Source organism: Salmo trutta, chromosome 13 (assembly GCF_901001165.1).
Source record: "Salmo trutta chromosome 13, fSalTru1.1, whole genome shotgun sequence".
In the NCBI taxonomy this organism is placed as follows: Eukaryota; Metazoa; Chordata; class Actinopteri; order Salmoniformes; family Salmonidae; genus Salmo; species Salmo trutta.
Genome location: NC_042969.1, coordinates 70461995 through 70476498, shown reverse-complemented (window position 1 = coordinate 70476498; position 14504 = coordinate 70461995). Strand labels below are relative to the sequence as shown.

Genomic DNA, 14504 nt, shown 5'->3' with positions numbered 1-14504 from the left:
TAAGCTACATACATAAGCTACATACGTAAGTTGTTCCATGCCATCATAGCAGCTTTATTTAGAAATGTTTACATTCTCAAATGACAAATCTATATAACTCTTGATTCGCATTGCACTACTGCAAATTAAAAGGGACTGGAAAAATGTAAGACTTGTATTTGTTTTCAAAATAACAAAAGGGAAGAAATTGAAAGAAAAGCTAAAGTCGAGGCCTCCTAGTGCTCCAGTTGTCCAGAGACTAAGGTGTAGACCCTTGAAGCCTCTGGAGGACAACCCCAAAAAATGTCATACCTAAAGTTATTTTTTTCAACTCCACCACAAACTGAAGGATCATTCAAGTCTCCAATTGCAGAGGAAGAAGGGGGCATCGGGATGGGGTTATAGCAGTCCATCCAGAGAGCGAGAAACAGAAGGTAGTTACTGGGTTTGTTGATGGCTTGTTGATGAAGTTTCAAATCACAGCAGACAGACGGTCACCCGTGTAGTGGTGATGCTTCAGGGAAACTGGAGAGGGATAGGATAGGCACTATGGTCACTAAGCTTTCCTGGGGAACGGGGCGGCTGCTGAAACGTGTCGCATCCAGCAAGCCATCATAACTGACATTTTCTCGTTGACGTGAAGGGGGAAACACACCAAATGCCAGGAAGTGAATTTGATAATCTGAGTAACCTGTGAGGACAAATAAATATTCTCTATTTGATCGGATAAAAGTTAGGAAATGTGTCTCTTGAACTTCACTGCATCACTTTAAAGCAAAATTGAGGTACTTTTGAATTTGGCCCAACAGTTTACAGATAATGCAAGAGACTCTTGCTTAAAAGTCAACACCCACCCCTTTCCCAGATGGAGTTGGGAGGAAGCTTGTGAGTTTTGCGTTTGGTGCTATGTGGAGGGTTAGGATGTGAGCCACAGGACAGGGTTAGCATGACCGGACATCTCAAAGCGCTGTGTTTAGTTGGCTTTGTCACGATGGTGGTGAACACAGATGCAGGCAGCAGCCACTCAGGCCTTCATGAGGGCGCCCACAACAGCACGGGCATTGAGGCTCCGCAGGTCATTGTAGGTCTGCCCTGTGCCCACAAACACAATGGGCTGGCCTGTGATGTAGGTCATTGAGATGGCAGCGCCAACCTGAGGGGAGGAGTGACGTCAGCTTTGCAACCAAAAACCATGCAGACTTCTGTTCTGACAATCCGACAAGGATGTCAAACAGCATTTAAAAAGCTTAGACTTCCTAGCAATAAAAAAAACAAAAAAAACATTGTTTACAGGGACTTCTGTTAACCCATAAGAATCTAAGCCGGGGGGGAGCGGGGTTCTACTAAGCTATGTGGAATTATTTTATTATGGTTATACCAAGGATAATTTAGCCAATTGATTTAGAGTTAAGAAACATGTAATAATATCAGATTTTTGGTTTTACTATTTATTAGCCCATACAAACACATTGAATAACAGATTCACTACATGGAAAAAGTCCCCCAAAAATATAAAAATTAAGTTTGTTCTGAAGTGTCTGTATTCAAATGACATACGAACCTTGTCATCAATGGTGTCAAACTTGGTGAGAACGATCCCGTCGATGAGACGAGGCTTATCAGACATGGAGTGATCAGCCAGCGCCTGGTTAAATTTCACCTGCAAGTATAGTATCGCACTCATTATACAGTGTAGAGCAACATAAGACAGCTATGCAAATCAACAAACAGTTACAGTATATATCTTTTTTTAAAGGCGGCAGGTAGCCTAGCAGTCAAGCGGACTGGGCCAGTAACCGAAAGATCGCTGGTTTGAATCCCCAAGCAGACTAGGTGAAAAAGCAAGGCACTTCTCCGGTAAGTTGCACTGGATAAGAGTGTCTGCTAAATGACTTACATTTTACATTTACATTTTAGTCATTTAGCAGACGCTCTTATCCAGAGCGACTTACAGTAGTGAATGCATACATTTCATTTTTTTTTCTGTGCTTAAATGTAAAACGTGCCCTCTGCACAACAAATTAAAATACCATTTACAGAGCATTCGGAAAGTATTCAGACCCCCTGACTTTTTCCACTTTGTTACGTTACACACTTACTCAAATGGATTAAATAGTTTTTCCTCCCTCACTAATGTACACACAATACCCCATATTGACAAAGCGAACAGGTTTAGAAATGTTGGCAAACATTTTTTTATATCACATTGACATAACATCAAGGCGGTGACCCGATCCTGTAGGTTCATGCTCTACAACATTCGCAGAGTACGACCTTGCCTCACACAGGAAGCGGCGCAGGTCCTAATCCAGGCACTTGTCATCTCCCGTCTGGATTACTGCAACTCGCTGTTGGCTGGGCTCCCTGCCTGTGCCATCAAACCCCTACAACTCATCCAGAACGCCGCAGCCCGTCTGGTGTTCAACCTTCCCAAGTTCTCTCACGTCACCCCGCTCCTCCGCTCTCTCCACTGGCTTCCAGTTGAAGCTCGCATCCGCTACAAGACCATGGTGCTTGCCTACGGGGCTGTGAGGGGAACGGCACCTCCGTACCTTCAGGCTCTGATCAGGCCCTACACCCAAACAAGGGCACTGCGTTCATCCACCTCTGGCCTGCTCGCCTCCCTACCTCTGAGGAAGCACAGTTCCCGCTCAGCCCAGTCAAAACTGTTCGCCGCTCTGGCACCCCAATGGTGGAACAATCTCCCTCACGATGCCAGGACAGCGGAGTCAATCACCACCTTCCGAAGACACCTGAAACCCCACCTCTTTAAGGAATACCTGGGATAGGATAAAGTAATCCTTCTAACCCCCCCCCCTTTAAAGGATTTAGATGCACTATTGTAAAGTGTTTGTTCTACTGGATATTATAGGTGAATGCACCAATTTGTAAGTCGCTCTGGATAAGAGCGTCTGCTTAATGACTTAAATGTAATGTTAAATGTGTAATCATCATAACATACAGGAACTCGAGTCCTTCTGCTCACCCGACCTAGAATTCCTCACAATCTATAATTGACGAGAATTCTCGTCAGTTATAGTCACAGCTGTGTACATTCCCCCTCAAGCAGACACCAAGATGGCCCTCAACGAACTTCATTGGACTCGATGTAAACTGGAAACCATATATCCTGAGGCTGCATTTTATTGTAGGTGAGAATTTTAACAAAGCAAATTTGAGAACAGGGCTACTTAAAGTCTATTAGCATATTGATTGCACTACGCGCTGGGGTAATGCACTCGACCACTGCTACTCTACCTTTCGCAATGCATACAAAGCCCTCCCCCGCCCTCCCTTCGGAAAATCCGACCACGACGCCATCTTGCTCCTACCGTCTTATAGGCGAAGCTATAGCATAATCAAAAAAAAACTGAAGAGTATCTAAAACTCATCTGGAATTCTTTGACAGTTGGTCTGTTTTTTTTACCTTCTAGGGATCAGAGTTTGAGGCATATTAAACAGTAGGATGTTATATGACAGTGGTCACCAACCTTTTCTGAGTCAAGATCACTTTCTGAATCAAAATGCATGCCGAGATCTACCACTGATTTTTTTATTAGAATGATTTTAAAAAATGTACAGTGAGGGAAAAAAGTATTTGAGCCCCTGCTGATTTTGTACATTTGCCCACTGACAAAGAAATGATCAGTCTATAATTTTAATGGTAGGTTTATTTGAACAGTGAGAGACAGAATAAACAACAAAAAAATCCAGAAAATCGCATGTCAAAAATGTTATAAATAAGTATTTGACCCCTCTGCAAAACATGACTTAGTAATTGGTGGCAAAACCCTTGTTGGCAATCAGAGGTCTGACGTTTCTTGTAGTTGGCCACCAGGTTTGCACACATCTCAGGAGGGATTTTGTCCCACTCCTCTTTGCAGATCTTCTCCAAGTCATTAAGGTTTCGAGGCTGACGTTTGGCAACTCGAACCTTTAGCTCCCTCCACAGATTTTCTATGGGATTCAGGTCTGGAGACTGGCTAGGCCACTGCAGGACCTTAATGTGCTTCTTCTTGAGCCACTCCTTTGTTGCCTTGGCCATGTGTTTTGGGTCATTGTCATGCTGGAATACCCATCCACGACCCATTTTCAATGCCCTGGCTGAGGGAAGGAGGTACTCACCCAAGATTTGACGGTACATGGCCCGTCCATCGCCCCTTTGATGCGGTGAAGTTGTCCTGTCCCCTTAGCAGAAAAACACCCCCAAAACATAATGTTTCCACCTCCATGTTTGACGGTGGGGATGGTGTTCTTGGGGTCATAGGCAGCATTCCTCCTCCTCCTCCTCCTCCTCACACAGCGAGTTGAGTTGATGCCAAAAAGCTCAATTTTGGTTTCATCTGACCACAACACTTTCACCCAGTTGTCCTCTGAATCATTCAGATGTTCATTGGCAAACTTCAGACGGGCATGTATACGTGCTTTCTTGAGCAGGGGGACCTTGCGGGTGCTGCAGGATTTCAGTCCTTCAAGGCGTAGTGTGTTACCAATTGTTTTCTTGGTGACTATGGTCCCAGCTGCCTTGAGATCATTGACAAGATCCTCCCGTGTAGTTCTGGGCCGATTCCTCACCGTTCTCATGATTTTACATTTTAATCATTTAGCAGACAATCTTATCCAGAGCAACTTACAGTAGTGAATGCATACATTTCATACCGTACTGGTCTCCCGTGGGAATCGAACCCACAACCCTGGCGTTGCAAACACCATGCTCTACCAACTGAGCCACACGGTACCATGATCATTGCAAGTCCACGAGGTGAGATCTTGCATGGAGCCCCAGGCCGAGGGAGATTGACAGTTCTTTTGTGTTTCTTCCATTTGCAAATAATCGCGCCAACTGTTGTCACCTTCTTACCAAGCTGCTTGGCGATGGTCTTGTAGCCCATTCCAGCCTTGTGTAGGTCTATAATCTTGTCCCTGACATCCTTGGAGAGCTCTTTGGTCTTTGCCATGGTGGAGAGTTTGGAATCTGATTGATTGATTGCTTCTGTGGACAGGTGTCTTTTATACAGGTAACCAACTGAGATTAGGAGCACTCCCTTTAAGAGTGTGCTCTTAATCTCAGCTTGTTACCTGTATAAAAAGACACCTGGGAGCCAGAAATCTTTCTGATTGAGAGGGGGTCAAATACTTATTTCCCTCATTAAAATGCAAATCAATTTATAACATTTTTGACATGCGTTTTTCTGGATTTTTTGTTGTTATTCTGTCTCTCACTGTTCAAATAAACCTACCATTAAAATTATAGACTGATAATTTCTTTGTCAGTGGGCAAACATACAAAATCAGCAGGGGATCAAATACTTTTTTCCCCTCACTGTAAGCCTACGCAACATTAACAACCAATTAAAAACAGTACTGTAGTGATGAGGTTTGTGCAGTAAGCTATAGGCCAAAAACATTATCACCGCATACTGGCTTTGCTTGAATTTACCTGCCAATGCATTGTTGTTGTTGTTTGGGCCATTTAAAAAAATATATATTTCAAAATTTGAGGTAGGCTATATGATCACACCGGTAATAGATCCATTGTTGTATTACTTGTGAGACACAGCTGAGTGAGCATACATTTAAATAATTTGCTTTTTATTTTACTGGGCTGATGGTGCCTGCATCTGATGGTCAGTCTCAACAGAGGGAGAGAGCAGCAGACTGAGGGTCCGTCTCTCAACATCCCTCCACTGACACTGACCAAAAAGGGACACCGTCTTCCAGCTGATGGCGAAACTCGAGTCGCACCGCATGATTTCTGCCTCATGCACAAATTCATGTGGTTACTCCTATGAACAGAGAAAGTGAAATATTCCTTAATATGAAGAAAAAATAAAAACGCTAATAACGCAAGCCCATACTTTCCTACTCATTCATTACTGCTGCACCGCTTGTTGTAGCGCTGAGTGGAAATAGGAAGAACGCACATTTTATGGCTTATAAAAGTGTTGAATACAAAGTGTTGACAGTGCTGAGTAAGAACTTAAACATGAACTCACTCAAAAACAGCAGCTCTTTGTTGTATTTGTTGACAGTCTCTCTGGTCATGGTTTAAACGTTTTGAAATCTCACAGTATCAATTTTGCCGTAGCTTTCTTTTATGCCTGCTACGTTACTGCAGACTCGGTTATCTGAGCCATCTGATTGGCCAGCGGTAGCATAGTGCACTTGGCTGCACCTACCACCAACAGCCCGAGATTAATAAAAAAAAATAGGAACACAAGGCTTTATCATTGGGTTTTTTACAGAAATGTTCGGCGATCGACCGGTTGGTGAACACTGATGTATAAGGACTCACCAGCTGGTCCACAGCCTCGTTGCCCACTAGAGCTTCCCCCACGAACAGCACCAGGTCAGGCATGTTGACAGCTATCAGCTTGGCCAGAGCCGTCATCAGGGGGGTGTTGTCCTGCATCCGCCCAGCAGTGTCCACCAGCACCACATCAAAGGCCTGGTTACGGGCTGGACAGAGAGACAACGAAGGATTTCTTCACTTGGTTGAATGGATGTCTGACTTGGTCCATATACTCAGTTAATATGCGAGACAATAAGAAGCATTCGTGAACCCCTCCTACATATCACCATACATTTATTTGAGGACAGACAGAGCTATGGCATACTATGGGGCTAGGATGGCCTAGTCTATGAATGGCAAGCTGGGGAATGTTATGGTTACCATAGGCGATAGCCTCCATGGCGATGCCAGCGGCGTCCTTCCCGTAGCCCTTCTCATAAAGCTGCACTATGGGCCGTCCCCCGTGGTCCTGAGGGGGGTGCAGGGAGTTAAGGCGGCGCTGGTGGGTACGCAGCTGCTCCACGGCCCCCGCACGGAACGTGTCACAGGCTGCTATCAGCACGGTGAAACCGTTCTCGATAAGCCAGAAGGAGATCTGCACACAGACAGAGGATGTAGGGTTTCAGCAAATAAAAAATACATTTCCCTGCTGGTTTTTCCTGTGGTCTGAATGGGGGCTTCCCAGGTATTCAGTGGCCTATGTATCTAGACAGCCTGGAAAGGTCCAACCAGGACCTGGTTTAGTTCAATGGATACAACCCAGGTTTGAAATCCCCAGCAATACCAATGTTTTCAATATGACGGATTAACAGAAGGAAAAATAAATAATACTGACACCATGGTAGATCTCACCTTGGCCAGGTTGGTGGACTTTCCGACCCCGTTGACCCCACAGAAGGTGATGACGAAGGGCCTGCGCTGGCTACGTGCCTCCAGGACGTCTCTCAGGATGTCCACACGCCGCTTGGGCTGCAGGATCTGGACCAGGGAGTCCTGCAGGGCCCCCTTTACAGTTGAGGCCACAGCTATTACGAAAGGGGGGGGGGCTTTATCAGAGCAAGAGGGGTACTCTGAACTGTTGTGCAGCATCTTCATCTCTTTGGGGGAGTGAAGTCTATCTAGTTCATTTAAATCTCTCCACAGGTGAACTCATATTGTGGACTTATTCTACTCAGTGGCTATGTGGAAGACAGTTGTACTCACTGGTGAAGGTGCCCATGACTTTGCCCTCCAGTTTCTTGGCTACAGAGCCACAGAGTTGGGAGGCAATTTCGGCTGCTACATTCTTAGCTGAAAAAAAAAAGAAATAAATATAAAAAAAAAAGAAAATTCTATGAATACAAGTCGAATGTGAAGCTTTTCCCCTCAGGTGATCTAGGACATGTACAAATCTATGTCGAACAGTTAATTACACTCCCTTACATATTTATTTTGACAGTGAAGCTAAAAAACTTTGTCTCTATACTCCAGCATTTGGGATTTGAGATTAAATGTTTCATATAAGGCGACAGTACAGAATGGCACCTTTTATTTGAGGGGATTTTCATACGCATCTGTTTTACTGATTAGAAATGAAAGTACTTTATGTATCTAGTCCCCTCCATTTGAAGTGCATGTGGATGCTACCATGATTACAGATAATCTTTCAATAATGAGTGAGGAAGTTAGATGCACAAAGATCATTCACCCAAGGCATACTAACCTCTCACTATTACCAATAACAAGGGAGGTTAACATGTTTTTTTTTTTGGGGGGGGGGGGTATGATATTTATGCCTCTAACTTCCTCAATCATTATTTAGGATTATCCACATTAATGTAGAAGTGTTCATGAACATATATTCTTATTTACAATAAGCGACTCCAAAGACAATACATTATGTACCACTCACTTCTATTGGGCACAACAATCTGAAAGACAATCAAAACAAACTTCAAATATTTACAACAACTTTGTAGTCACAAGATTGATGTAGTCATTGCATGCAAGGAATATGGGACCAATACTAAACGTTTGACCACCCCACAAGTTAATTTGTCCAAATACTTACAACCTTCAAATGGAGGGGACTAGATACATAGGGCTTTCATTTCTAAACGGTAAAACAGATATGAAAATACCCTCAAATAAAAAGGTGACATTCTGTATGGTCACCTCATATGAAACATTTGATCTCAAATCCAAAATGCTGGAGTACAGAGCAAAATTAAGTTTTAGCTTCACTGTCCAAATAAATATGAAGGGGAGTGTATGTGTTAAGAAACTGATACTGTAGTGGGGGAACAGAGGAGTCCATACCGATGAGGTGGTCCCTCATCTTGTCCAGAACTGGCTCCATGTCCTCCTGGCTCAGACTCTTAGAACCCACCAGGCCCTTGAGCATCCCAAACATCCCTCCAAAAGCACCCTTTTTGGGGCTGAGGAACATTTTAAAAAGGACACTTAGACAGGAGCAACAGGGCACAACATCACATTCATATCATCTTCCATTCCTCAGCCATGCTTCCTATTATCTGACACATTAAATAATCAAAGGGTCTCACATTTTCTTGCTAGTGTCAGCAACTACCACCCTCTCCACCGCATCTTCCTCCTCCTCCTCCTCCTCATCTCCCTCGCTGGACTCGTAATCCACGGCGAGCAAGTCACCCTTCATCGAGCTCAGCTGCATCCCCTGGACAACAAGACAAGACTTTATTAAGATGTGCAATTCCTATAAACTAAGCACTTCTACACCACATGGGCCTTATTTATCAAGGTACCAATAGAGCATCCCTGAAGGCTATAAGCTCTAGTCTGGTTAACCTGTTAAGGTATAGGGGGCAGTATTTTCACGGCTGGATAAAAAAATGTACCCGATTTAATCTGGTTACTAATCCTACCCAGTAACTACAATATGCATATACTTATTATATATGGATAGAAAACACCCTAAAGTTTCAAAAACTGTTTGAATGGTGTCTGTGAGTATAACAGAACTCATTTGGCAGGCAAAACCCTGAGACAGATTCTGACAGGAAGTGGATACCTGATGTGTTGAATTGACTTTAAGCCTATACCATTGAAAAACAAAGGGGGTGAGGAATGTTTTGGCACTTCCTATTGCTTCCACAAGATGTCCCCAGCCTTTACAAAGTGTTTTGAGTCTTCTACAGTGAGATCTGACTGAAGAAGAGCGTTGGAACGGCGATGGCCCATTAGACACCTGGCGTGCGATTTGATGGTGGGTACTCTCATTCCGAAACGTTTTAAAAGAGAACCCAATGGTCCGCCTTGAATTTTATTCATGTTCTGGTTAAAAAAGGCCCTAATGATTTATGCGATACAACGTTTGACATGTTTGAACGAACGAAAATATATTTTTTCCGTTCTTGAAGTGAAGTGAAGTCCGGCTGGCTTAGATCATGTGCTACAACACGGAGGTTTTTGGACATAAATGATGAGCTTTTTTGAACAAAACTACATTCGTTATGGACCTGGGATTCTTTGGAAGTGACATCTGATGAAGAGAATCAAAGGTAATGGATTATTTACATAGTATTTTCGATTTTAGATCTCTCCAACATGGCGGTTAGTCTGTATCGCAATGCGTATTTTTCTGGCGCAGTGCTCAGATTATTGCAAAGTGTGATTTCCCAGTAAGGTTAATTTTAAATCTGGCAAGTCCATTGCGTTCAAGAGATGTAAATCTATAATTCTTTGAATGACAATATAATATTTTACCAATGTTTTCTAATATTAATTAATTATTTTGTTGTCATGACTTGACTGCCGGTATGGGAGAGAAACGATTTCCTGAACATCAACGCCATAGTAAAACGCTGTTTTTAGATATAAATATGAACTTGATAGAACTAAAAATGCATGCATTGTCTAACATAATGTCCTAGTAGTGTCATCTGATGGAGATTGTAAAAGGTTAGTGCATAATTTTAGCTGATTTTATGGTTTTGGTGACGCCCGTCTTTGAATCGACAATACACTACACACAGCTATTGTCAATGTACTCTCCTAACATAACCTAACTTTATGCTTTCCCCGTAAAACCTTTTTTAAATCGGTAAACGTGGTTAGATTAAGAAGATGTTTATCTTTCAAAGGCTGTAAGTTAGTTGTATGTTTGAGAAATTTGAATTTTGACATTTATTTGGTTTCAAATTTGCCGCTCTTGAAATGCACCTGCTGTTGATAGGGTGCGCCACGGGTGGCACGCTTAACGTCCCACATAGCCCCAAGAAGTTAAACCAGACAGACCGCTGCGCTCACCATTATTTCATTGCACTTTCAAATGTGAGCGCAGCATTCAGTCTGGTACAACCAGGCTATATTAGCTCTGCTGTTCTCAAACCCAACAGGCACATACCGGGTCAGCTTGAGCGTCCAAGCCTTGATCCCCAGCAGCATGGGCTCCATTGCCATTGCTCTGGCTGTAGTCCAGTTCCTTGGTGCTGCTGCCACCCAAGGTCCACACCCGCTTCTCTTTCCCCTTGGGTTTCTCCTTCACAGGCTTGGGGGACTTACTGGAAGGCAAGAGACAATGTGACTTTCAGTACTGAAGCAACATTCCAAATTATAACTTTAACCACATTGTGTGTGTGTCCCCACCCACCCCACTCACCTGGGCTTCTCCATAGGTGCCCCCATGCGCTTGCGGATAAACTCCTCTCTCTTTTTCTGAATGATCTCCTCCTGGGTCAAGCCTTGGTTACCGTTCTCTACTGTCTTCTGGGCACTGGTCGGAGCCTTAGCTTTTTCCCCTTTCACAGGCTCAGCAGCAGGAGCTAGGGGGGAAAATATCAGAAACTAACCCCATCCACACAAAACATTATCAATGTCCCCATCACAGGAGGTTGGTGGCACCTTAATTGGGGAGAATGGGCTCGTGGTAATGGCTGGAGCGGAATAGTATCAAATAAATCAAACACGTGATTTCTGTGTGTTTGATGCCATTCCAGTCGCTCCATTTCAGCCATTATTATGAGCCGTCCTCCCCTCAGCAGCCTTCTCTGGTCCCCATGAAATTAAAACATGAAGAAAAAAATGGACCGGTTTCAAACAGAAATAGTGTAACCATGACAAAGTGCTTGTATTCCAACACCTTCATAATAATCATGTCAAACCCTTACCCTCTTTTTTGGCATTCTTATTCTTCTTGCCACCCTGTTCCTTGCCCTTATCCCCTCCCTTCGTCTCAATCATGGACTTCACAGTTTTCTGGGATTTCAGGGAAGCATTGAAGCTTCTCATGGAGGTGGGACCTCGAGCTTTGCTGCTCTCCTCTGCCTCACTAGAGCACAACAGGACAGTAACATTTGAGTCAAAGCACTTAGCTTTTGACTTGAAGTACAGTGAAATTATAATTTGTACAAGTAGCCTACAGGTCCTTGTAGACCTGTGAGTTGGCAACTCAACAGCTGGTTGTGTGTGTGAGACTCAGCAAATTAGTTTGAAAGCAGAATCTTCTCTTTATGCACCAGTATCAGCCCTAAGATGTGACACTGCTTACCGAAGAAGCATTTTGAAGTCATCCTCAAATGCAAAATTGCTGTTCAACAGTGTAAGGGCCCCCTTTTGCTCCAGCTCATTCTTATAGCGATCCCTGAAGTGGAGCTGTACGTCATCTATGAACTTGTCAACATACGTCAGCGTCAGGATTTTTTGAAAACCCACCTATACAAAAAAGAGAAACATGGTCAGTTTGGAGTCCATAGACTGCATGAGAAGAAAACACTTCTGTATGTTAGTATGGTATGTTCCTTCAGGAAATAGTAAATGTTGTAATACACTGCAGTTCTCTGTGAAACTTACCACAAAAACCAGCTCAAACTCATTATCGAGTTTGTACTTAAGACTCAAGGCATCATGAGTGTAGGAATTGTTGCCACTGCGTTCCTGAAACAAAATAAGAGAAGCATTAACATTAGGCTACTCAATACTCTAACACAGATCAGAGGTAATCACTGAAATGAAAACATTTCTCTTGAACACATGTTCTACACTGAAAAAAATAAACAAAATGTAAAGTGTTGGTCCCATGTTTCATGAGCTTAAATAAAAGATCCCAGAAATGTTCCATATGAATAAAAAACGTATTTCTCTAAAATGTTTGGCAAAATGTGTTTACATCCCTGTTAGTGAGCATTTATCCATTCCCAAGATAATTCATCCACCTGGCAGGTTTGGCATGTCAAGAAGCTGATTAAACAGTTTGATCATTACATAGGTGCACCTTGTGCTGGGGACAATAAAAGGCCACTTTAAAAATGTGCAGTTGTGTCACACAAGACAATACCACAGATGTTTCAAATTTTGAGGAAGCATACAATTGGCATGCTAACTACAGGAATGTCCACCAGAGCTGTTGCCAGAGAACTGAATGTTAAATTTCTACCAAAAACCACCTCTGTCATTTTAGAGAATTTGGCAGTACTTCCAACCAGCCTCACAACCGCAGACCACGTGTATGGCGTCGTGTGGGCGACCGGTTTGCTGATGTCAACTTTGTGAACAAAGTGCTCTATGATGGCGGTGGGGTTATGGTATGGACAGGCGTAAAATACGGACAACAAACACAATTGCATTTTATCAATGGTAAATTGAATGCACAGAGATACCATGACGAGATCCTGATGTTTTCTGATCCAGACCACGTACCTTACAAAAAAAAAGTATTTGTATTCCCAGTCACATGAAATCCATAGATTAGGGCCTAATGGATTTATTTCAATTAACTTATTTCCTTATATGAACTCAGTAAAATCTTAGAAATGGTTGCGTTTATATTTTTGTTACGTATAAATACTTGATATCTAGCTAGCTACGTGGTAATAGTCTTGCGTTTTGTAATAATCCCACTAGGCTGTGATATTGTGATGTGGCTGGCAAAATAACCTGTGCGCGTGTAACCCCCAGTTCCCAAATCCCCCATGTCTGTATTACGCAACCATATACTAGCTAGCGCAATCGTAGCATTAGCAAGCTAACAAGTGCGCTAGCTTTACCAATACATACATCCTATTTAGTTTAGACGAAGAAGAATTTACATATGTGTATCTACGAAAACTACGTAGCTAAATTAGCTAACCAGTTTGTTGATGAAGTGGCGACGCTCTGGCGCATGCTGAAAAACAGACCATACACATGGCTAGGCTGCACAGAAACATGACAGCTGTCACTTGATTTAAGTATTTCTCACCTGAAGGATCACGGAGCGGATCAGCGCGTTGACAGGCCCGGTGAAGGATTCAGTAACACCAGTTCCCTGAAAACACCACAACACTATGCCCCCCTTACTAAAGATGGTGAAGAAATCCAGCATCTTGACACCACGTACACGAGATAATATACCAACGTAAAGAAAACAAACACTAACAAAAACGTTAAACGGAAGGAAAAAAAACAACGCTATAAATAACTGAGCCGACGAATCTTTTAAGTGCCTTCCACCTCCAGAAGGAAATCTAATCAGATATACACTATCTGATGAAAAATTTCCTCCCAAGTCTAGCTATCTCCACTAACACTGTTTTAGACACGTCAGTTGCAAGACCAGGAAATGACGTTTTCTTCCGGGGATTTCTGATTCTTCTTCTTTGGAGTTTAACAGCGGCTGGCATCCAATATGCGGCATTACCGCCACAAACTGGACTATAATATAAAATCATTATACCTTGTGATACAAAACGGGGAAAAGGAAAAACAAAATACAAAAAAACACCCTTCCAATTGTGGTGGCAGAATTTGGGGTGAGCTGTTGTAACTTCAAGGGATATGTTCTGTGTTGGACTGTGATGTTATGCCTTTCATAGACTCCTAGTACGTCTGCACCCTAACACAAGGCTGTTGTGTTCCGGAACTGTTGCTTGTATAAAATGTGTAAACAATGTTATTGTTTTATCACTTAACACTATATAAAGGACATGTTACCATTCTCGAGTTCTTCCCTGTGAAATCAGAGGTAGATCTCCTCTACAGCTGCTTGTATTAAAGGTTTTCTATTATACCATTAAGTAGTCTCTGCCTTCATCTTTGGATCTAATTTTCCACAACATTTGGTGTCGTGATCCGGATGAGATCAACCTGAATTTCTGATCCGTTTCGCCCGGCTTGGACCCAGGCATCCCTTTGGCCACAATTAAAAAGGGTAAGATACCTTATTTAAAAATCTCTGTGAGGGACTGTCTGTTTTCCAGCCGAGCATTAATGGTGAAAGATCTCGTCCTCCTCATCCACA

General features: G+C 42.9%; 1 protein-coding gene across 1 annotated transcript; it reads right to left on the bottom strand.

Annotated features, from left to right (window-relative positions):
* Positions 1–26: 26 nt before the first annotated feature.
* Positions 27–13836, bottom strand: srpra (SRP receptor subunit alpha). Its single transcript, XM_029773477.1, has 14 exons — positions 13467–13836; positions 12080–12163; positions 11778–11941; positions 11398–11558; positions 10890–11052; positions 10635–10791; positions 8815–8945; positions 8570–8688; positions 7475–7561; positions 7124–7296; positions 6653–6866; positions 6275–6438; positions 1541–1639; positions 27–1132 (listed from the first exon to the last, which is right to left on the bottom strand). The coding sequence occupies exons 1-14, from the start codon at positions 13587–13589 to the stop codon at positions 1004–1006; spliced, it is 1968 nt and encodes a 655-aa protein (XP_029629337.1). The 5' UTR covers positions 13590–13836; the 3' UTR covers positions 27–1003.
* Between the last annotated feature and the right edge of the window lie 668 nt (positions 13837–14504).